General features: G+C 34.5%; 6 protein-coding genes and 1 long non-coding RNA gene across 9 annotated transcripts; 3 read left to right on the top strand and 4 right to left on the bottom strand.

Moving 5' to 3' along the window:
* Positions 1-1,536: 1,536 nt before the first annotated feature.
* Positions 1,537-4,940, top strand: LOC126682148 (protein RER1B-like). Its single transcript, XM_050377730.2, has 4 exons — positions 1,537-1,781; positions 2,155-2,524; positions 4,169-4,349; positions 4,488-4,940. Exons 2-4 carry the CDS (start codon positions 2,175-2,177, stop codon positions 4,539-4,541), a joined length of 585 nt encoding a protein of 194 aa, XP_050233687.1. The 5' UTR covers positions 1,537-1,781; positions 2,155-2,174; the 3' UTR covers positions 4,542-4,940.
* LOC126682149 (uncharacterized) lies at positions 2,531-3,861 on the top strand. The gene is made up of 2 exons (XR_007641413.1): positions 2,531-3,540; positions 3,637-3,861. It is a non-coding gene; the product is annotated as an uncharacterized LOC126682149 (long non-coding RNA).
* A 1,060-nt stretch (positions 4,941-6,000) lies between the features above and the next one.
* On the top strand, positions 6,001-11,301 carry LOC126680766 (uncharacterized). The gene is made up of 11 exons (XM_050375946.2): positions 6,001-6,568; positions 6,651-6,698; positions 6,998-7,156; positions 7,256-7,302; positions 7,593-7,749; positions 7,835-7,896; positions 8,630-8,819; positions 9,216-9,305; positions 9,552-9,691; positions 9,774-9,891; positions 10,080-11,301. The coding sequence occupies exons 1-11, from the start codon at positions 6,095-6,097 to the stop codon at positions 11,094-11,096; spliced, it is 2,502 nt and encodes an 833-aa protein (XP_050231903.1). The 5' UTR covers positions 6,001-6,094; the 3' UTR covers positions 11,097-11,301.
* Positions 11,302-11,582: 281 nt separating this feature from the next.
* On the bottom strand, positions 11,583-13,849 carry LOC126680767 (phenylcoumaran benzylic ether reductase POP1-like). 2 transcript variants are annotated; one of them, XM_050375947.1, is made up of 5 exons: positions 13,481-13,849; positions 13,257-13,397; positions 12,692-12,929; positions 11,967-12,170; positions 11,583-11,878 (listed from the first exon to the last, which is right to left on the bottom strand). In XM_050375947.1, the coding sequence occupies exons 1-5, from the start codon at positions 13,667-13,669 to the stop codon at positions 11,712-11,714; spliced, it is 939 nt and encodes a 312-aa protein (XP_050231904.1). In that variant the 5' UTR covers positions 13,670-13,849; the 3' UTR covers positions 11,583-11,711. The 2 variants fall into 2 exon arrangements, with proteins under 2 accessions (XP_050231904.1, XP_050231905.1); XM_050375948.1 differs by having other exon boundaries at positions 13,263-13,397; positions 13,481-13,848.
* Positions 13,850-16,242: 2,393 nt separating this feature from the next.
* LOC130015484 (isoflavone reductase-like) lies at positions 16,243-17,401 on the bottom strand. The gene is made up of 3 exons (XM_056105734.1): positions 17,340-17,401; positions 16,701-16,897; positions 16,243-16,571 (listed from the first exon to the last, which is right to left on the bottom strand). Exons 1-3 carry the CDS (start codon positions 17,399-17,401, stop codon positions 16,243-16,245), a joined length of 588 nt encoding a protein of 195 aa, XP_055961709.1.
* LOC126680939 (uncharacterized) lies at positions 17,101-18,736 on the bottom strand. Of its 2 annotated transcripts, none has more exons than XM_050376245.2 (2): positions 17,716-18,736; positions 17,101-17,578 (listed from the first exon to the last, which is right to left on the bottom strand). In XM_050376245.2, the coding sequence occupies exons 1-2, from the start codon at positions 18,643-18,645 to the stop codon at positions 17,546-17,548; spliced, it is 963 nt and encodes a 320-aa protein (XP_050232202.1). In that variant the 5' UTR covers positions 18,646-18,736; the 3' UTR covers positions 17,101-17,545. The 2 variants fall into 2 exon arrangements, with proteins under 2 accessions (XP_050232202.1, XP_050232201.1); XM_050376244.2 differs by having other exon boundaries at positions 17,101-18,526; positions 18,614-18,732.
* Positions 18,737-20,312: 1,576 nt separating this feature from the next.
* LOC126680940 (probable pinoresinol-lariciresinol reductase 3) lies at positions 20,313-22,187 on the bottom strand. Its single transcript, XM_050376246.2, has 4 exons — positions 21,959-22,187; positions 21,714-21,848; positions 21,025-21,262; positions 20,313-20,933 (listed from the first exon to the last, which is right to left on the bottom strand). Exons 1-4 carry the CDS (start codon positions 22,142-22,144, stop codon positions 20,563-20,565), a joined length of 930 nt encoding a protein of 309 aa, XP_050232203.1. The 5' UTR covers positions 22,145-22,187; the 3' UTR covers positions 20,313-20,562.
* Between the last annotated feature and the right edge of the window lie 1,601 nt (positions 22,188-23,788).

The following is a 23,788-nucleotide window of genomic DNA, read 5'->3' as shown; positions in this document are numbered from 1 at the left end:
TACTAAAACTTCTCAACTTAATTAGACAATTACGTTCATATCTTTCTCTTTTGAAAAATACAATTTGTTCTTTTCTTTTTTGATTTTTATACTTTTAATTTTACACATATATCAAATGCTCTTCTAATCTTTTCATAACCTAATTTCTTCAAATAAAAGTCATGGCAGTCAAGAGTAAACAGAGAGGAAGCAACTGTTGAACCACGTGAGATGACCGCCGGCAATGAGACCGACAATAGCAACGCCGATGTGGTCATCGACTTTGAAGATCTTCTTTTGGAGAGACGAGAGCTCAGAATTAGCCCTATTAACGCACGCGAGAACCACATGAATCTTATATCGGAGTCCAATTGCCGCTGAGCCTTGCTTTACGGCCTCCATGGCATACTCTACCTAGAATAGCCGTCCGGCGGGGCTCCGATTTGGTTTCCGGTTGGGGTTGTTCTATTCTTTGTTGTGGCTGGATTCTTGAGTTTTTGTTGGGTTCATTGTGGAAGTTTGTAGTATATTGTCGTGATCGTATATATAGAATCAATGTTCAGCCTGCACTCTAGGTGTTTGAAGAAATGCTTATGAGAATTGTAATATTTTTGGGTGTTGGATAACTAATGGTTACCACTGGGTAAACCGTTGGATAACTTTGTAATAAATTTTATTTTCAATATATTATAAATAAAATCGTTAGTTAACTGGTTGTCGTCACCGGAGGTAGCGGACCTGTTGTGATGAAATTTATTTTGTTGCTATTTAACCAATCGTTAGTTAACTGGTTTTTTTTTTGTGAACAACGGTGGCGATATGGTGGTGGTTCGATTTTTGGTGTTGCATTGCCTGCACTCCAAGTGTTTGAAAAAATGCTTATGAGAATTGTTATGTTTTTGGGTGTTGGATGACCAATGGTTAACATTAGGTAAACCGTTAGGTAACTTGTAATAAACGTTATTTTGAAAATATTATTAATAAAAACGTTAGTTAATTGTTGTTGAATTTTATTTTGTTGCTATTTAACCAATGATGTACTAAAGGTACACCAATGGCCTTATTTTTAGTACACTGTTAGTTAACAAATGGTTAATCAGTAATTTAGATTTAAAAAGAGACGATTTAGGTTTTATTTGACGGTTGCTCCTGCGGTGATGAAGGCGGAGGGGTTTGTAATAGAATTTCAACTAGTTTAATAGAAATTGAGGTTTAAATTTATAATAGTTTTGTTTGTTGGTTAACCAACAGTGTTAGTATACCGCTGGTTAACCAAAATCGTATTTCTGAGATTTTTTTATTTTTGAGAATAACAAAAGTCATTTTTGCAAAAAAAAAATACAGATTGTATTTTTCAAAAAAAAACTTGGAGGTAGTATTTTTAAGAATATTTTATCTTTTTTTGGTATTTATCTAAAAAACCCTAAAAAAATAATAAAGTCCGATAAGCTCGGCCCGAACCAGGCCCATGAACAGGCGTAGACGGACGGCAGAGTAATTCTAAACAAAATCAACAACGCTTCAGCCGCGTCAGTGTCCGTAAGCAACAAAAACTTCTCCCTTCCTATTTCTTCTCAATTCCTTTTATTTTATTTTCTTTTCTCTCTGACCTTTAATTTCACAAAATAGAAAACAAAAATATCAAAATACCGAATCTACCCCCAAACCGGCCTTTTTCACAGATCTGTTCTCCATTCACAATTTCGCCTCCATAAATTTTCAATTTCGTCCCTGTTCTCTCTCTGCTAATCCGTTTCACAGTCCTCCTAAGCTGATTAATAGCTTAGACCATTAAAATCAGGGTCAGTTTTCGGTATTATATTTTGTTTCTGATTTTGGGTATTATTGTAATCTTGTTGTTGTTATTATGAGATTGATTATCAATTTGGAAATATTTGATTTGATTGTGTTCTCAGATCTGTTTCCTGGAATTTGTTTTGATATTTGGGAAGTAACCCTAATAGTTAATTTTATTTTTTTTAATTGTTTTTAAGGAATTTTATTAATTTTTATTCGATGTAATGTTTGTTAGCTGCATTTTATTCTTTAATCAATTGGGTTTTTTGGGTATTGTTTTTTAGGGTTTCTTTGGGTATTGGGTTACATTTAAGCCATTGATTTGGTGATGATTTTTTTTTTTTTTTGTGATTTGTGTTTATTTTGCGTAATATGCAGGATTGTGAAGCTGATATTTGATGGAGGGAGTTGGGGGTGAAGATGCGGCGGCTTCGTCACCAGTAGCGCAATGGGGACATGAAGTATGGAGAATGTTTCAGTATTATTTGGATAAGACTACACCTCATACAGTCTATAGGTGGATCGGGTCTGCTGCGGTTGTGGCTATCTACTGTCTGCGGGTTTTTTATGTCGAGGGATTTTACATTGTTTCCTATGGTCTTGGAATATACCTGCTGAATTTGCTTATTGGGTTTTTGTCACCTCTGGTTGATCCTGAAATTGAGCATTCGGATGGAGCTCTGTTGCCTACTAAGGGCTCTGATGAATTTAAGCCATTCATTCGCCGCCTTCCTGAGTTCAAATTCTGGTGAGTGGAGATAACAGTATTTAACAAGTATTTTATAACTTTTTTGTCAATATTGTTCTTGCAAGTTATAAAGTATTTCTATAGTTTGAATTCCTCTTTTTATGGTTGATATGCATCACCTATGGTATGACGATTTATATTTTTGTTTGACTTTCGAAAATGGGATTGTTGTCGTGGAAGAAACTTGTCTCTAAGATTTCAGCTGAGGTACAGAGTGAGTAGCTCGTCATTGTGTCTAAGTTTGGCATTTCTTGGTGTGAACCTGCCTCTACTATTTGCAATAGATAGCTTGCACTTTTTATTTTGGAGAACATTACAAATTTGGAATCTTAGTGTTATTTTGCTGAACTAACCTGAGGTTAATTTATTTGGTCCTAGAATGGAAGTAGCCTCTTTGAATGGCTGTTAAACTTACTTTTCATATATACATATTGGACCTTATACTTTGACAATTGACATCATTGTTTGGAAAGCTTATTTATTGGAATTTACTTGAGCAAAATATCATGATCAGCTTTTAGTTCCTTAAATTGTTACACTAGATATTCGGATATGCTAGTAGATTGCATTTGCATGACTAAGGAAGTCCGTGCATGGGTTGAGTTCTTGTCATGTACCAGATGTTTATTAATTTAGAATTGTCACAACCCCAGTAGATATTGCTTCTTACAAAGAGCAGTAGATGATGTCTGAACTTATCAGTATTTCATATCCGCTAATGGTACATTTTTATCTTTTCCGATGTGGAAGCATCTGCATGACTTTAAGCATAATATTAACAATGGTTCAATGATTTTCAGCTTGTTATATAGCTTCTTTGGTAGTTGAAAATAAATAAAATTGTGCATGTGCAACCAGTCATTATTATATGGATAATATGTGATCCTTTTGATACTTTTTGTGATCATTATTACTTTTCACAAGTTAATCAGAGAACTGGAAGGGAAAGGAAATGATGCTCAAAGAAAACCAAGCTCAAACCTCTGTGTGGCTGACACTAGAATATCGCTCATATGGTATCTACATTAGTAAAAAGCTAACATCACATATTCAAATGCATGTGTTGAAGGGATGTGGCTGACGGTGTATTTTGCCATGTATTTGTTCAACAGATTTTGTAAATTTGATGTCGAGGAAAATTTGGCGAGTCATGCATTAAATTGGAGTTTTTTGCTTGGAAAGTATAGTGAATGCTTTTGATTGTACCAAAGTTTGTTGATTGGAAAGTATAGTAGATACTTTCTATTATACCAGGCATGTTTTTGTGACGCTTATTAACTTCGATTTTTCTTGTGCTTGTCGGAAGTTAATTTTTTAATAATAACGTAGTTCTTGCATTTGCTAGAGGAATAATGATTTAACTCTGCTGTTTTAGTTACTTGCCCAATTTTCCTGTGGAATCCTGATAAGCTATATCCAGTTGCTTTCGACATAATAGTCATGAACAGAGTATCCATTTGTTCATTACTAGTTTGTTTTTAGTGATATATAATCCATCATTGCCAAACTTGCAAGGCGTGCTAGTGGTTGCTTCAGTGTCTGCAGAATTCGTTACATTCAGTAATAAATATATTTTTAAGTATAGTTGTGGGGCTTCTTTGCAAGTGCATGAGAGTAATTAGATGTTTCTGTTTTTGTTTCCAGGTATTCCTTCACTAAAGCATTCTGCATAGCATTTGTCATGACTTTCTTTTCCATGTTTGATGTCCCTGTCTTTTGGCCTATACTACTCTGTTACTGGATTGTCCTTTTTGTCCTTACAATGAGACGCCAAATTACACACATGATCAAGTACAAGTACATACCATTCAGCATGGGAAAGCAGGTGAGTTTCAACTGCCTCATCTTTGTTTCTTCAATGGAAATAACCTGTATGATTGTCTTTTATTTATGATCAAGTACTTCACTAGAAAGGGATATGCGGTGGATAACATTCTACTTTTGTTTTCTTGATGTTGTACAGAAGTACGGTGGTAAGAGAAGTTCTGCAAGTAGCAGCGGCTCTCGTGGGGACTAAACACCTCAACGGCGGGTTGATAGGGTATGTAGGAGACTAAAAAGGTTTTGATGGGTCGCAGACGGAACAATTCATGATGATTGATTTAATTCATTTCGAAGGACATGCATTATTGTTATGATGGATGTGTAATAGGCAGTTGGAATTGTGGCCTGGCAATTTTAGTTTGACAGAATGGTGATATTGCAGATTGAAACTTGTATTGTTATACATATATTAAGATCTGCCAAAGATGTAAACTGCTTGAGCAGTGTTTATTAGTAGTTCACTTGGTAGTTTCTTCAATCAAAAATGTCTGTCTGTAGCAGTTGGTGTGGTGAAAGTTTCTTGCTTATCAGAAGCTTTAAAAGCCACTTGAATACCTTTTTTGCATTGCCAGTTGAAAATTCAATTTTTTAACTTCCCGTGCCTTTTCATCCTTTAATCAGTGCTACCGTGTTTTGTGTTTTCGACTTGTATCATCAATCTAGCACAGAAACAAACATGTCGAAATGTGGTATAAGAGACAATGAAACTAATATATTGTAACTAACTATGGAGTTTTTTGAAGTTTCAGAAGTATTTTTAAAAATGAAACATCAAAATGTAGATTTTGACAAGCTTTCTTCCAATATATAATATAAGAAATGTCAAACTCAATAAGTTTATATAGGCTTAATCACCAAAAAAAATCCTCACCTTTTAACCCCTTTTCAATTGCATCCTGACGTTGCAATTTTGTCTGTTGCACCCTAATTCGCACCTCTGGGTTTCAATTCCACCCTCAAAATCAAATTGGACTTTTTTCACTCGGGAAAAATTCATAAAAAACCCTTATAAAGTACTCGTTTGAATTCTTTTTCACATAAAAAGTTAAAAATGGATGACTTATTTTAACTTTTTTCAAATGAAAAAGAGATCAATTTAGTACTTGAAGGCGGAATTGAAAACCAAAGGTACGAATTAGGATGCAACTGACAAAATTACAACATCAGGCTATACTTGAAAAGGGGTTAAAAGGCGGGTTTTTTTTGGGTGATTAAGCCGTTTATATAAGAGAGATCACATTTTGAAAACTCAACAGAAGGAGAAAGGAAAATATATAGAAAAAAAATGATAAAAATAATCTAAAATTGGTCGAAAATTAGAGATGCATTGTAAATGTGTCAATGATGTGTTTTTGACATGTCCGATATGCACTTGCTATGTATTTTTGATACACAAAAATAAATGAGTAAAAAATGTTTTGTTTAGGTAAAGATATTTTTTGTACTTAAAGCTTAATTTTGAAAATTAAATGATATTTTTAGATAGTTTTACGGATAAGATATGTTCAAGATGTGGGCTGGTCAGGCTGCAGAACTTTGGACCGACCCAACCCAACTATATGGTTGCTCTAATCTAAGGCCTAAAGAACCCACCCAAATCAAAAGCCTATTTACTCTTCTGTCCGGCGCCGTTTTAATAACCTAAACCAATTTAACACTTCATTTTCTCTTCCCCTGTGTCTCGGCTGCTAGAACTGAGAAACCACAGTAGCAACCAAAAACCCTGATTAAACCCTAGCATAAGCCATGGGCAAGGTCAAAGGTAAGCACCGTTTAGACAAATTCTACCGTTTAGCCAAAGAACACGGTTACCGATCACGTGCCTCATGGAAGCTAGTCCAACTCGACGCCAAATTCCACTTCCTCCACTCCTCACGCGCCGTCCTCGACCTTTGCGCCGCTCCCGGAGGTTGGATGCAAGTCGCGGTACAGCGCGTGCCTGTTGGCAGCCTAGTACTCGGTATAGATTTAGTTAAAATCGCGCCGGTTCGCGGTGCGGTTGCTATCGAACAGGATATAACGAAACCGGAATGTAAAGCTAGGATTAAGAAAATAATGGGGGAGAATGGAGTTAAGGCGTTTGATTTAGTGTTACACGACGGTTCGCCAAATATCGGTGGGGCTTGGTCTCAGGAAGCTATGACACAAAATTCTCTTGTTATTGATGCTGTTAGATTGGCTACTCAGTACTTGGCTCCTAAAGGAACTTTTGTTACTAAAGTAATTAATTTTTGACTAATTTTAATTAGTTATTTACTGTGAATGATAGTGTAATTAACTGTTTTTTGGTGTTTTCTTTCAGGTTTTTAGGTCTCAGGATTACAATTCGGTTATTTATTGTTTGAATCAGGTGAGTTTTCATTTCCTTTCGTTGTCAAAAATTTGTGTACATATGGTATTGTTATAGGTGTTAGAATTGGAAGGCATTTTGAAAGAACTAGTGATATGATGTTGCAAGGATTCAATTTAGTTGGATTATTACTAATCGATAACATTTTAGCAAGTCTAAACTTTTCTAACATGGGAATTGGCGGAGTTGAATTCCATTAAGTTGAACCCTTACGTCTCTGAGACTTTTAAGCACATTTCAAAGTTATAATTTGCTGATTTTAGATTTTTAGTCAACTTGGAGTTTTGTTTCTTCTGCAGTTGTTTGAAAAGGTTGAAGTGGATAAACCGGCTGCTAGTCGTTCTGCATCTGCAGAAATATTTGTGTTGGGGTTAAAGTACAAGGCTCCTGCGAAGATTGATCCGCGTCTTCTTGATGTGAAACATCTATTTCAAGGTTCCATTGAACCTCAGCGAAAGGTTCTGTCCAATCCTTCCCTTTTCTCCCTCCTTTCTCCTCTTTTTGTTGGTGTTAACTTGATTACAATGTCTTGTTTGTATTTTTAATCCTCCATGCAGGTTATTGATGTACTCAGAGGACAAAAGCAAAAGCGACACCGTGATGGGTAAGTCATCTCACAGCTGCATAAATCTAATCACATTTTACAAAATTAAGTTTAAGTATAGGTTGGCTGTCACTGTTTTCTCTTTTAAGTTAAAAGTGTTCCAAATGCATCATATGTCATTCCTAGAATGAGGCAAACATTATGCCTGATTTATTCTGATTAAGCACTTCCATATGAGAAATTAAAATTAGTTCATCAAATGAACATAGAAGTATGTAAGCTTGATTACTGAACAAAGCACAAAAGTATATAAGCTTGATTTTATTTAATTGCTGAAAATCCAATGACAGGTACGAAGATGGGGAAAGCATTATTCGGAAAGTGTCTTCAGCTGCTGATTTTGTTTTTTCCAACACCCCTCTTGAGATCCTTGGTTCAGTTACGTCTATATCCTTTGAAGATCCAGCATCTTTGCCACTTAAGGATCATGCTTTAACAACAGAAGAGGTGACTTTTTTTTATTTTCTTCTTTTAGAGTTATTATTTTTGCTGTCATAGCTTTTTAACTAGTGAATGATGATTGTTTGGCCAGGTTAAAGCTCTATGTGATGATCTTCGTGTCCTTGGAAAGCAAGACTTTAAACATCTATTGAAGTAAGATACACACTCCCCCCCCCTTTTTTTTTAAACTAGAAGTTGTAAAATTGGCATCTCCAATTACATAAAAATCTAAAGGACGATAAATGACTAATACTCTAATGGGAGTATATATCATTTTATGATTCATCGGTAGCTCAGCAAATTGTAGAGTCCATTATCCTCATTGAGATTTGTCTCATCATTTTGTTGGGTTTGCGACCTACACAATATTTCATTAGGCTTTAACATATAGAGTGACAAGAAAGACATGCTGGTAGTGTACTTAATCAGATGCTACCAATTCACCTATCACCTATGTAAGGGACATGGTAGTAGTAGAGCTTTTTTTGGCTTCTGCAATGAGAGAAAAGGTGATCTAGTAAAGAAACAAATTATTGCTCTTATGAAAAGATTTATTTTCTTTTAAATCATAATATCTACTTAAGCTTAGGTTGGCATGTCAATTTTTTAATTGGTAAGTTATTGAATTATTGAAAAATGATTTGTAAGACCTTTAGCTACCATGAATTAGAAAAATGGAGGAAAGCTGCCACCAAGCTTACTTTATATTTTTTTTATTTTTTTTCTTTACATCAAAGAGGAAAATATTTACCATTTCTTTGAAAAGTGTAACAAAATGTTCTGTGCAGGCCTATCGTATATACATGGGTAATGCATATTATATATCTTGGTAACCATGCATCGCATGCATGTTATACATGCTTCTCACAATGGTTTCATCATGCAGATGGAGGATGCACATAAAGAAGGCCTTGTCTCCTTCTCAAAAGGCTACTTCTACCACTTCCACAGATGGTGAAGAAAAGACTGTGGAGGATGAGGATGATAAGCTGCTGAATGAAATGGAGGAAATGACTTACGCTGTGGAGCGTAAGAAGAAGCAGGCAAAAAAGCGTGACGCAAAAAGACGAGCCAAGGTTGGTACCATGACATCTCCTTATAGAAGTGTTACTGTACAAATGTCTCTTTGAGGTGTCGAGTACATGTCTTGAATAGTAAATTGGCATAACAATTATATTTAACAAGTTAACAGACTGTTGTAGGTGATTATGTTTCAATTTTAAAAGATTTTTGGCTCCATTTTGAGTTTTCAATTGTTCATGCCGATCCATACTTATTTTGTACCTTGCACGATTCTTAATTATGTACATATATTACAGGACGCCAATGTGGGCCTAGCTTGAATGGCTAAGGCGTCTCTAAGTGCATCGAGAGGTTGTGGGTTCGAACCACGCCTCGGTAACTAACAACTAACAATTGAGACTCTAAGAGTCGATTACCATCTTTGACCAAAAAAAAAACATATATTACAGGACAAGACACGGAAGGGAAAAGGAATGCAAATAGATGCATTGGAAGATGGCTACGTGGATCACGAATTGTTCTCTCTTTCTTCCATCAAGGTAGTTTTCATACCTTATTATTCTTTTGCATAATCTTTTTATGCAAAATCAACAATCAAGTGCTTCCAATTTTCTTATCATGTAGTTGGGTTCCGGGAGAGGTTGGACTTGCTTGTTATGTTTTAATCCTCCTTATTTTGCATACTTTTAATATAATTTTTTATGAATTATTCTTCTAAGCTCGCTTATATCTCTTGCCTTTTGGAATTTTGAACTGTAAACAATTTCTTTTTGAACTAACCTCAGGGGAAGAAAGATTTGGTAGCTGTTAATTCTGCTGAAAATGATGACGATAATGGTGAGTTGGGAGACAGTGAAAATGAGGGTAGACATGATCTTAAAGAGCACTCATCCAGTGATTTAGATTCTGATGAAGAACGAATGAGGTTATTTCTTGCATCCCTACATTACTGCTGGTATTATTTGGAGCCATCCAATCATTATAGCCTGTCTGCAATTTCATGTCAGGTATGATGAAAAAATGGAAGATTTTCTCGATCAGGTTTATGAAAGGTTTACTGCCAAAAAAGAAGGAAGTGCTAAGCAGAGGAAACGTGCAAGGAAGGCATATTCTGAACTTTTGGAGGTGTGTGAAGCTCTGCCAGAATTTTTAACTAGTGAAATTTTAGATATATTACTGGACTAAACCATAGAAACAATTGTTTGTTAGTAATTCTGTAGTTTCTTATTACGTTATCAGGAACCATGTAAGTTGTTTTGCAGAATTATCCTTTTCTATTAATCATGAACTTAATGGTTGTTTGCTTCATTCAGGGGGACGACAATGCTGAAGCTGTGCAATCAGATTATGATTCTGATAAAGACCAAGGTGATGAGGAAGTAAATCCTCTCATGGTACCATTCAATGACGGAGAAGTGCCAACAGAAGAAGAGATCACAAATAAATGGTTTGCTCAGGATGTCTTCGCCAAAGCTGTTGAGGATGGAGATTTGGAGAAGTCCGACAGCGAAGATGAAATGCAGATAGATAAGAAGGAGAAAAAGCATGATATGCCATTAAAGGTAGCAAATGTCGCAGTGGGTCCTAAAGACGCTCAACCTAAAACTTTGAAGGGAGAGGAAGATTTCGAGATAGTCCCTACTGCAGCTACGGATTCTAGCGATGATTCATCCTCAGATGATTCCGACGAAGAAGACGTTGAATCAAAGGCTGAGGTACTGGCTTATGCTAAGAAGATGCTGAGGAAAAAGCAAAGAGAACACATGCTTGATGATGCATACAATAGATATATGTTTGACGATGAGGGTTTGCCGGGCTGGTTTCTGGAAGAAGAGAGGAGGCATCGACAGGCAATGAAACCAGTCACCAAGGAAGAGATCGCTGCAATGAAAGCACAGTTCAAAGAAATAAATGCACGTCCTGCTAAGAAAGTGGCACAAGCCAAGGCTAGAAAGAAGAGACTGGCATCAAAGAGGCTTGAGAAGGTTCGTAAGAAGGCAAACACTATATCAGATCAAGCAGACATATGTGATCGTTCAAAGAGTAAGATGATCGAACAACTTTATAAGAAGGCAGAACCTAAAAGGCCTAAGAAGGAATATGTTGTTGCCAAGAAAGGAGTTGCGGTGAAGGGTGGCAAGGGGAAAGTCGTTGTCGATCGACGGATGAAAAGTGATGCAAGGAAGCATGGTATGGGTAAACGAGGAGGAAAAGGGTCTTCGAAAAAGGGGAAGAATGCAAAAGGTGTAAAAGGTAAAGGACCCGGGAAGGGTTCGGCTAAAAATGGAAAGAGCGGAAATAGAGGGAAAACAGGAGGATCACGTGCGTGAATAAGACTACTAGACTTGCATTTCACCTAGCAGGTATAAACTGTTTAGTCTTTTTCTTCCTTATTTTTGACTCTTGGCCAGTGAAAATCACTGAGACTCAAATTTTGTATTAGTAATTTTGTAATGCTTCGACGAATTCTTAAATCTGTATTGGAGAGTGAGGTTTTGGATGACGACATGATTAGCCGTAGTTTGGCTTTTTGGATTTTCGTCTTAACTGGTTCAACTGATGAGGCCATGGGAAATAACCTTATTCCATTTTTCCATTCAATCACAGTAGAAAATTCATCATTAAGTTGATTTTCTCAAACAATAATGCAACTATTGAGTTTTTGATAGGTAAAATAATAGTGTGAAATAGAGCACCACTGAGTAATATAATATGCATATAACATAGGAAGATACTGACGATATCACCAGCAAAGGAGACTTCCTAAAGACTAGGTCATCAAAGACCTAGACAAATTTCACCTTCAAGATCGATACTATAGTTCATCATGCTTTTAATTTATCATTTAATACTCTCAATTACTCCAGCGGTGTTCGGTATGTCGAGTCTTATGCTAACAACAGTTTAAAAAAAGGTAATGTTTAAGATTGTTCTACACAGAGGGCTCAAACAAATTGATTAAGGTACTCATCCACAGTGGTATATTTGACATCAGGGTACAGTTCTGAAGCCTCTACTCCAAATGATGGCTCGATCTGGAAGTTGGTATGATCTCCTTTCACGAACACTGAGTGGCAGATTGATAGAACCACATTTCTCGGAGGTACCGCTTCTGCAAGTAAAAACAAAGAAGCAATTTTAATACCCGCAACTCTGCTGTGCAACCAATTTAAACAACTGAATTTTATTCAACAACAGACCTTGGATATCCTTTAGGAGTTGCTCCTCTAAAATGTAGACCTTCTCAAGGGTTTTGCCAATTTTCTTCTCCCAAAGAGAAGCGAGATCGTTGAACGAATAGATATTGTTTTGGGGTCTAATGTAGAGGATTTTGTTCAATGTTCTTGGATCATCTACTGCTTTGATCGTGTAAGTGCCGATATCATCTTCCTTATTATAAACAGCTGTGGATCAAAAGAATAGAAGTTTAATACTTGCTTTAAACATTTATCGAATCTTTAAAAACTACGGTAGATGCAACAACGAATCTAGTTTCTCTTATGATACACTCTGAGTTCCAAACTATGGATCTATTAATCCTATTGATCAATACCTAAAGATGAGAATAAAATCTTCAACACAAAATAGTTGCATAATTACATAGGAGTGATGTTTATCATTTTGGTTGAGCAAAGAGTTCAAAATCGCAACTCTATGGTAATATAGACATGGATGGATCTAGGTGCAAGGCAGGGCGGGCGGCTATCTCTAGTCATTGGCCGCTCCTGACCTCTTTAACCCGATTATTGACATTCTCGTCATTTTCCGTCTCCCAACAATAATTGGTATTTCCCTTTCCCCGTTCTCTTAGTGACCAAATGTTCTTCTATAAATAACATCTATCTCTTAGTTTTATCGCTTACACCAATGCCTACCGACAACCATACATAGCTCGCTAGTTCAATGTGAAGTAGAAACTTGTTACCTTTGGGAGTTCCATCGCCAAGGATGACAAGTTTATCTCTTGGAGCAACAGTAGCTCCGGGTTGGTTGAGAGTAGGAAGAAAGTATCCAGCAAAAAAGTTGGATGAAACAAATATATAAGGAATTCCAGCAGCCTCCGTAGCTCGCCGGATATTAGCCTTAATTGCATATGCCGACTTTACTGGCTCAACAGCATGCACTCTATCCACATCATTTCCAAACTCCGATGGTAAAAATCTCTGTATCATATCACACGGTATATACATATGTATATATGTATATATATTTTAAATTAGGGCTAGATACACAATTAATTAATTTTGCGGATACCAAACTATAGGCCGTTTAGACTTCCATAGCCAACATCTCATTTTTTACATTTTGGTAACCTAAGTAACATTTTCGTTACAACATGAGATTACTCATTCATTTCAGGCGAAGTTTTACTTACGAACTTCGCTAACAAAAGTGAAAGTTAGATTACTAAAACATAACAAATGAAACGCGGGTTATCAAGACTAGAGTTCTATAACCGCAAAATATTTTAACCCGCTAAAAATACATACACATACTTTGACATTTCCAGCTTCTTTAATGGCAGAAATGATCTTATCTTGATCAGCTAACAGAGCATGACCGACCGTTGATATCACCACATCCACCTGCTTTATGGCCTGCACCAAGCTCCCATGATCATACAAATCTCCCTGCAAAAACAATAGATTTTATCATGATTTTAGCGGCTTTCTAATTAATCAAACCAAAAGAAAATGCACAGTGCAATACGTACACTTATAAAATTAACGCCAAGGCTCTTGAAATTATTGATAATTTTGGATTTGGCAGGGTTGGGGCTAGAGAGAGTGGAGTCTCTCACGAGAACATACGTAGGGTGGCCGGCTTTTGCGCTGGCTTCGACGATGAACTTGCCGATATATCCAGTACCGCCGATCACCAGAATCTTGCTTGCTACGGCCATAATTTGAAAGATTGTTACTGAAAAAAAAGAAGACTGAGATACAATAACTGACAGTAATCGTTATTTATAGGGTGGTGAAGTTTGGGATAACAGAAGTAGTTGGCTATTTTCCAGGTCAGAATCTTGCGGTTTTTTATGAGACAGTGAGGTGGGCATGATGAATCTACTTCTGTGTTTAGTCTCATCTTTTTAAAATTAAACAAATCATATAAACTTCTGGAAATATAATTGGCCAAATATACATACCGGAACCTCGCGTTTGGTTCGGTTTTGAATTTGGACCCTAATGAACTTTTTTTTTCAATAGAGGTACTTAACGTTAGTTCAATGGCGAACTCAGTGGTAACATATTAGTTCAATGGTTCATATTGGCCAGTCAATAACTGACATGTGGCATTTTAGGTTCGGAGGGTCTAATGTGAATTTTTTTTATAACGTTAAGTATCTTCATTGAAAAAAAAGTTCATTAGGGTCTAAATTCAAAACCGAACCAAATGTGAGGGTCCAATATGTACATTTAGCCAATATAATTTTAGTACTTACAATTTTTTTGAGTAAAGGATAAAAAAGAATCTGAACTTGGTACGAAATATCAAATAAGCTCAAGTTCGTAAAAGTGGATCAAATTACCCAAAACTATTTTTACAGAAATAAATATACAAAATATATACTATTATATTTACAAGATTGATATATACTAGTGGTTACAAATATATGCAAACTTTTTAAGCCATTTACGCCATCTATGCTATGTTATGTTGAATATATCGCCTTAAGTTATGAAACTCATCATCATGGCGGAACAATGCCGCAGCCGCCGCCTCCAACGCTTGTAACTTTCTCCAACACACCCTTTCATAAATCTTCACCTTCATGTCTCCATGGGGGGTTTAATCCAAGACCTATCGGTCCTCTATAAAATATAGTATCTACATATGCTCCTACTGTTGAGTGTTAATTTTTAAATTTTTTAAATTAATATTTTAACTTTTTGAAATGTGTATTAAATGAGTAATTTTAGTCAATTTTTGATAATCACACTACTAATAATAATAAAAGAAGTTTTAAATTTATTAAGATTATTTGTCATGTTAATTTCACATATATAAACATATAATGCACACACTAATATTATTATTTTTGCTAATAAGACCAAACAATTTAGATAAGTATGTTTTTTTATTTAGCTATTTAGCAGTCCGACGATGACGGAAACATAATTAAAAACACTTCTTTGATATAGTTTTTAAAGTTAAAATACTATTATAACAGAAATAAAAGTTGACAAATTTAGAAAAAAATTCAAATCATTGGGCATTTAATTCTCCATAAATTGATGTATCAGAATTCAGTTGTTAACGTTTATTCAATTTAGTGCAATTTCTTCTTTCTCAATAACTTGATAATGGAAATTATGGGTTGGTAAATACACCTATCAATTAACTAGATATGGCTATTTCTTGAAATAAACGGAAATTGTTTAATCTTCAATTAAACCGCAATCGTTGAATTTTATGGTTACTTTAAAGTGGCAAGTGATATTGACCGAGTGTAAAATACTTGAAACAAAAATAAAATTGTGAAAGGTTTTAAAGTTTATTCCTCAGGAATGTAAATCCTGCCAAGGGTTTTGCCATAAGTTCATTGAAAGAAGAACATAGAGAATCCTGTTCAGTGTTCAGAGTTCTTGTACGTAAATATTAACAAGTTCATAAACTAGAAAACGTAAAATATAAAAATCTATTAACCACTGATTGCACGGAAACTTCTCGAGTCCTATATTTCAGCATTTCACTGCCGTTTGCGGAAATGCTTTGAAATTCCAAAACTCTACTTTTATAATCTTTTATTGTAAAAAATAGTAAAATACCGCTCCACTGTTTCTCGTTCCGGCATTTCCCATTTCAGTTTTTTCTGCTTCAGTTCTGTTTCCATGCTATATACGTTTAGTGATACTAGGGCAATTTTGATGGTATTAAGTTCGAGTATCAGTCAGAGCAAGCGAAAAGAGCAAACAATTATTACCTTAATGTTCCCAGCTTCTATAATAGCAGCAAAGAGCTTAACTTGATCAGGCAATGATCAGATTCTTGCTCTTCGCCGCCATTTCACGAACTTTTCTGCGTCAACACTTCAATAATATACAGAATACACCCATGTTTATACCGTTTCAGTTCTCTAATAGACTTTCATTTCAGAGTCTGCTGTATGAAAACATAAATAAAGATGAACCTAGAAAAAAAAATCCACTCTCTTTCCACCTTCACATGAACCGATTTATTTCAACTTTTCAAGAAAACAATTCAATAGAATACATGACTTACAACTCAGTCTAAGTGATTCACAGATTATTTTTAAATAACATCACCTTAAATCTCAAGCAGTATAAGTAGTTTCCCTTGCAAAAATTGCTTCTTCTTCCAGTTCCAAAATTAAAGGCACCAAGCCGATAAAGATGTCACAAGTTAGAATCACTCCAATGTTATACTAAGGTCTTGAGGTACTCGCTGATAGTAGTGTAGTTTAAAGGGGGGTAAAGCTGTGTCCCATCTAACCCTCCGGAAGATTCAATATCAAAGTATGTGTGATCTCCTTTGACAAAGACCGAGTTTATAAAAATCAGACTTGCATTGTCTGGATTTAAGAAGTTGATCTTCCGGTACATAATTCCTTTCAAGTTTTTTTTTTCCAATCTTGCTTTCCCAGACCTCTACCAACTCATTCAACGAGTAGACATTTCCAGGTGGCCTCAAATTCAACGTCTTGTTTAATGTCCGTGGATAATCAATAGCGTAAATGGTGAAGGCAGCAACGTCTTCGTCCTTTAGAAAGACACCTGGAAACAACCCTACAAAAACACTCTTTTCATCCTCAAAAACACTCTTCTCATCCTCCAAACAATCTGCAAAAATTGGAAATTTGCAGATTAAACCTCATAATTAGACATTAAAAAAGAAAACCCAGAAAGGTTAAAGAGAAAATGAGTGTTACCTTGAGAACAATGGCACCAGCATCAGATAAAGATTTGGACCGTCAAGCTCTATGTTTCCGTCGACTCCTGCGGTCCGTTCAAATTTTACAAGAATATTTGTTATTTGCTTGGTACTTTCAGCATTTTGCAGATCTCTCCCTTTTAGTAGTTTTCTAACAGCTATAGTTTCAGTTTTCAAGTCTGCAATGGTATGTAGTTCTAACTTGTTGGCCAATCTTTCAAGTATCACACCATCACTTTCAAATTATAGCTGGTTCCAACTTTTAACAATAAAGCAATAAAAATAATCTTGTAACAGGGCATATAACAATACATGAAAATTATGTTATGCCAAGCAGTCCCACTTCAACATCAAGGACAACACTAACAATTAGCAAGCTTTACACATGTAACTATTTTAGTTGTTGGTGCACTGAACCAAATTAACCGAAAAACCGAATCAAATCGAAAATGGTTGGTTGAATTATAATTAAAGATAAACATTTATCCAGGAAACAGTAACAATAGTGTTGAATTTACACAGTAAATAAGATAATACCTTAGAAATTATAAATTAAAAAGAAACAATCTACTCTACTAAGGATAGGAATGTAACCAACTGATCAACAGAAATACATCAACACTTCACGTTTGTCATACATTACATATATAAGTCAATCTTGCAGGACTCGATTACACCCATCGCCAAGAATCAAGGTCTTCCAATCAGTAGAAGAACTCCAGCACTCTACATATGTCATATATTACATACATAAGTCGATCTTGCAATGTTTCGACGAGACACAATTACATCCGTCACTAAGGGTCAGGGTCTTGGTTCGATCCATTGACTAGAACAACGATAACCAAAGTCTGCCTCAGTGAAAAACGGCTCGTATGATCCATCAATTATGCTGTAAACACCAACACTCCCTCCACTGCCACACGAAAAAGTTTGTTGGCAGTTTTCAGCAAAGTAAATGTGATTGGACTTAAATCTTGACTCATTCGATACATCAACCAAGAAAAGAGAGTAACATCCCAAAAATAAAGCTTCATCTCCTAAATCACTCACCTTTTTACATTCTCCTTTCTCAAAGTCAATCTCTTGAACTATAAACTCAAAATGCGGAACATGAGAATAAAGATCCCCGACAATATTCCCATCCTCATCTATAGACGCATGATCCAATCTCCAGGTGACTATCATCAGCGCTTGAGATGATCCAACTATCCAAGATGGACTACCAATATGAGTAGAGGGAAAAAGATTGGCAAATGACTTGCTGCTTATCGAAACAGATTCAGAATTTTGAATGTCAATTTCATGAACAACAAATTCTGCTCCAAATTCAAAACGGCGGATAATATAGAATCGACCATTGTGGTATGTGATATTCGAATCAAATGTACTAAATATTAGGTCTATGTCAGTCCAGTCATGATCTCCATTTTTCCAAAAACCTAATTTTACATCTCTCGTAACAAATGAATAGTAAACTATCAATATCACAAAATCTGATGCGACGCTTGGACTGGAGGATAAGGCAAAATTGAGTAATAATATATAATTTGAGCAAAGAAGGAAAGAATGTGGCAGAGTAATTCTGGAGAGCGAAAAAGGATTCGAAAGACATAATTCCAAATGATTCTCAACATTCAACAACCATCCTTTTGAAGAGTAAATGAAGCCGTTACGAATACTAAAATTCCCAAAATGACATGGACTATTACGAGATTTTGGTAGATTGATTCTGTAAATTAAATCTTTCGAAAGGTTGAAAAACTTACGGGGGCTGTGATAATCATCATCTTTATCAAGCAAAAGCCACGGAACTTTGGTCGATTTGTTGAATTTCTCCGCCGAAGCTACTGATCGCCATGACCTGCATACCGCGCCAAAGATTATATAATCTCGCAAACAATTAATTCGATCGGCGATTTCAGATAAAAGATCGCGATCCAATTCTGACCAATTCTCCACCGTCCGGCGAGGACTCGTCATAATTTCAGGAAGAATTGAAAGGAACCCTAAACCCTATCTCCTCTAATTTGACGAAAATTAAAGAAGTTAGGGCTGTTTTATTTTGCACTATTTACAAAATAACTCCTCATTTTTAGTAAATATACATATTTAATTATAAACTTTCAAACTTAATGATTATTTATATGAACTTGTAATCTTTTATTATTGGAAAAGGTGTAAAAATAACCCTAATGTTTTATCTGTGTCTCGCCCTGTACCACTAATGTTTTTTTATTTCAAAAATAACCTTAACGTTATAAAAGTGGGGATAAGGTACAAAATAACCCTAATGTTTACTCAAAATCTCACTTGACCCCTTTATTTTTTTGGATCTTAATTAGAACCCTTATAGTTATGTTGCCACCAAAGTGTAAAAATGACTCTAATGTCTTGAAAAATAAAATTTAGACCTTTTTGTTAGACATAATTAAATTTCACCGTTAAACTGAGTGTCATTTTTGCACCTTTCAATTCATTAGGGTGTTTTTACACCTCAGTGTCAACATTAGGATCATTTATGTATCTTTCAGTTGATTTTATATCAAAAAAATAATTTTTTGAACATTTACATCAAACTTTTCATGTAAATATTTTAGCAATCAAATAACTTTTTTTTTAAATTATCGACCTTTATTGTTTTTATTCCATTTTGTATCCACATAATTAAAGGAAGACGCGATCTATTGAACTTGTCTTTCACGGGGAGGACGAGCGGCAGCGGGTCCGACAAAGACAGTGGTGGATTCGAACATAGGAGCTTAGAAATATCAATTTTTCTTTAATTTAATTTTTAATAAAATTTAAAAATTAATATATATATCTATCTCATTCATTTTTTATTTATTTAGGATGCTATTTAAAGCTAAAAATACGAAATAAGATAATATTGACCGATAGACAACGTCAGGGTATAATCGAAAAGAAGTAAAGGTCAATAGTTTTACTAACCAATTATAAATTATCCATTAATTACGTGGCACGCGATATTATTGAATATAATTAACCAATCAATAAATAATGTAAAAATATAACAAAAAAATGTAATATTTATTGATTAGATAATTCCATTCAACAATGCTGCATTCACGTAATTAATGGATGGTTTATAATTGAATGTGACTAACTAGGTTATTGTAAGAATTTTTCGGTTGAAACACATTAATTTTAAGCCATAGACGAACTAATTAAGGTACTTATCCATAGTTGTATATTTATTAACATCAGGCTGTAGAGCTCTGAAGCTTCGACTCCAAATGTTCATAAACTATAAAATGTAAAATATTTAAATGAAGCAGAAAAATAGTAACCATTGAGCTTAGCTTAGTACAATATTGCGCAGAAACTTCTCGAGTCATATATTTCAGCGTTTCATTTCCATTTCTGAAAACGCTTCGAAACTCTCAATTACCTTAATGTTCCCCAGATTCTTTAATAGCAGCAATGAGCTTAACTTGATCAGGAACTTCCAATGATCAGAATCTTGCTCTTCCCCCGCCATTTTGCAAACTTTTCTGTCTCGACACTTCAATAATATACAAAAGACAACGGAGAGATGCAAATGCGAATCAAAATGCAGTTGATGAGAATTAGTTGTAAAAGGAAATTCCGAGGGCAATGCCTTATGAATAACTAAATAAAGATGAAACTAGAAAATAAATTCCGAACTCTTTCAACCGTCACATAAACCGAGTTATTCCAGCTTTTCGAAAAAAACAATTCAATAGAATACATAACATACAACTCAGTCTAAGTGATTCACTGATTATTTTTGAATAACATCATCTTAAAACTCAAGCAGTAGAAGTGATTTCCCTGGCAAAAATTGCTTCTTCTTCCAGTTCGAAAACCAAAGGCGCCAAGCTGTTAAATAAGTTACAAGTTAGAATCACTCCAATGTTATACTAAGGTCTCGAGGTACTCGCTGATCGTAGTGTAGTTTAAATGGGGGTAAAGCTGTGTCCCATCTAACCCTCCAGAAGATTCAATATCAAAGTGTGTGTGATCTCCTTTGACGAAGACCGAGTATATAAAAATCAGACTCGCATTGTCTGGATATGGAGTCTCTTTAATTCTCTTAAGAAGTTGATCTTCTGGTACATAATTCCTTTCAAGTTTTTTCCCAATCTTGCTTTCCCAAATCTCTACCAACTCATTCAATGAGTAGATATTTCTAGGTGGCCTCAAAAATAACGCCTTGTTTAACGTCCGTGGATCATCAATAGCACAGATGGTAAAGGCGGCAACGTCTTCGTCCTTTACAAAGACACCTGCAAATAACCTGCATCTGTTAAGATTCCACTGGTAAGGATTTCCTAAGGAGTATAAATTAATTGATTCTTTAGATCTTGAAAATTGAACCTTTAACATTCCCATCTCCAAACACTGTGACCTTGTCCCTCGGTGGAGTTGTTAAACCAGGCTGAACTAATGACGGAAGTAAAATTCTCATCAACAAGTTGCAGCAGATGTAAGTATAAGGAATGCCTTCAGCTTCTATGAGCCGCCGAATCTCAGATTTCCATGAATAGCAGTCATACCCCATTCCAGATATTTGAACTTTATCCGGATCTGCTCCAAACTCTGATGGAATGAACTTCTGTAACAATCAACATACACATCTATCTTATTGAACAAGAAAAACAACCTTCTAATAGAAACTCCTCGCATATAAACACATGCTTCTTTTTATTCCGATACCATTTCTCGATCAAAGCTTCATCATTAGTTGATAGTTCTTAGCTTATGGTTCTACCATCTACATTCTATTCTATACACAAGGTATCAATAAATGTTAAGCTTATTCATGCACTTTTTTCTTTCAAATTCATATAGGCTAGGTAGCACGGACACAGACACATGGAAACCGGATACTTAGTCATGGACATGACGAAACAGTTTTATTTTAAGTTTTTCTACGTTAAGAAAGAAGTTTCATGTCCGAAATGTCAAATGCTCAAAACGTTTCCGAAATGAAGACACTTAGATTGAATATCCTAAATCATTTCACAAATTTAAAAAATGAAACAAACTAAGAAAGCAATTACAACCTTGATGCAGCCAGATTCTTTAATAACTCTAATAAGAAGCTTCTGATCAAGAGCCTGTTTTGATGGAATTGAACAAATCACCACATCCACTTGCTTCACTGCCTCAGCTACACTCTTCTCATCCTCCAAACAACCCTAAAAAAACACTTTTTTTGTTCAAAAATTGAAACTTTGCAGATTAAACCTCACAATTAGACATTAAGTATGAGTACCCAGATGGGATTAAAAGAGAAATTGAGTGTTACCTTGAGAAGAATGGCACCAGCATTAGATAAAGATTCAATCTTTTGTAATTTGAGAGGGTCATTGAAAGCAGAGTCCCTTACAAGAATATAAGTTGGGTGACCAAATTTGATACTAAAATGTGCTAAATGGAACCCTAGAGTTCCTGTTGATCCAATTATCAGTACTTTGCTCTTCTTCTTCTCCATTTTGATTCTACAATTTTGGTTGTTGGTTGATTTCAGTTAATAAATCAGTCATTTTAGTTGCTGACTGAACTCAAGATTTGGCTAAATGATCAATTTGCCCTTCAACTTACGAGCAATTATCAATTAACACAAAATTTAATTTATGTTCAATTTCTCAACTTTCAAGCAATTGTTAATTAACAAAAAAATTAATTTTATGGTCAATTGCTAGTACTTGTTTTTTTTTATCAATTTATTTCATTTTTACATCTAATTTGGCATGTGTTGCTTACTTCTTATAAATAGGGCAAATGACCAAATAAATCCAAACGTTTAAGGTGAATATTAATTATATCGAGACCTTCAATAGTATAAATTATAGCAAAATCTAATTTATTTTACTTCATTAGTCAATTGAAATAAAAGAAATTCAAATGTTCGAATGAAATTGGCTATGACTAAAATTAAATAAAATAAAATTGACTATAATTGATAAAAGTGAAAAATTTGAATATAATTGATAATTTTTTAAAATGTTTGAATTTTTTTGTCATTAAACCTAATAAATATTATGCTAAAATGTGGAAATTCGATAGAAAAATAAATAAATTTATAGCAAGTGGGTATTCCTCCTTTATTACTGGGCAGCAGTTTTGTTGATTGGGCGAGCTGCTGGTTATTTTCGCTGACTATTGAAAAGAGGGCGTTGGTGACATTGGTGTGTTGGTTTTGTCCATAAATGAAAGTGTTTTTTCCGCAAATATATTTTTATATTTGTTATAGATATAGATATAGATGATAGATAGATTTAGAACAAAGAGAACTATAATTTAAAAAAGTTTAGAGTTTTGATTATTAAAAAAAAGTACAGTATAGGAAAGCTAATAATTTAATAACTCAATTATCTAAATAATTTTATTTTATAGTTATATATATTCAACTTTAAATCAAAAGATATAAGTTCAATTTTTTTCTTATTAATTACGAAAGATCATGCCCATGCATATTATTATGTGGTAATTAGACTAATGAACTCAAGTTATGATATAAAAGAAAGACAAAAAAAACTGTAAAAATAATAGTTTAGCTTATTTAGTACAGCAGTGCAATAATGTACCTTGTTTCGTTATTCTAGTTGCGGTAATTTATCTTGTTTTGTATTCTAATTAATTTATAACTGTAATACTAATTAAATAGCTATTTTAATTATAATCAATTAATAATTATTAAAATCTCTAGGCTATTAGGTAAAAGTGCTTGTACCCCCTAGCTACTTTATATTGTGATAAATATTAAAATACAGTGTAAATTAATTGATATATTTTTTCTTAAAAATAACTAAACAGAACTAATAAAAAAATGAAATAATAAAACATAAATTTGAAATAAAATTTTAACGACACTAAACATGTAAAAATTCAAATGTTACAAATTTCCTGACACTTTTAGAAGTTCCATATTTTTCACGTTATGTTTTAGCTATACTTTAACAACTTCATTAAAACTAAAATATCTTTGATTCATTTAAAATATTGAACTTAAAATGCGAACAAATACGAAAAGATTTAAACGAATCAAAGAATTTGAATCATCAAAAATATTAAATCTAAGGCACGAATAAATACTATAAATTCCTAGCCGATTCCAATATCTACCCATACTAGC

The sequence above is a fragment of the Mercurialis annua genome, linkage group LG5 (assembly GCF_937616625.2).
Source record: "Mercurialis annua linkage group LG5, ddMerAnnu1.2, whole genome shotgun sequence".
Classification (NCBI taxonomy): Eukaryota; Viridiplantae; Streptophyta; class Magnoliopsida; order Malpighiales; family Euphorbiaceae; genus Mercurialis; species Mercurialis annua.
Note: the sequence above shows the minus strand (reverse complement) of the source record. Positions and strands in the feature narration are given on the sequence as shown.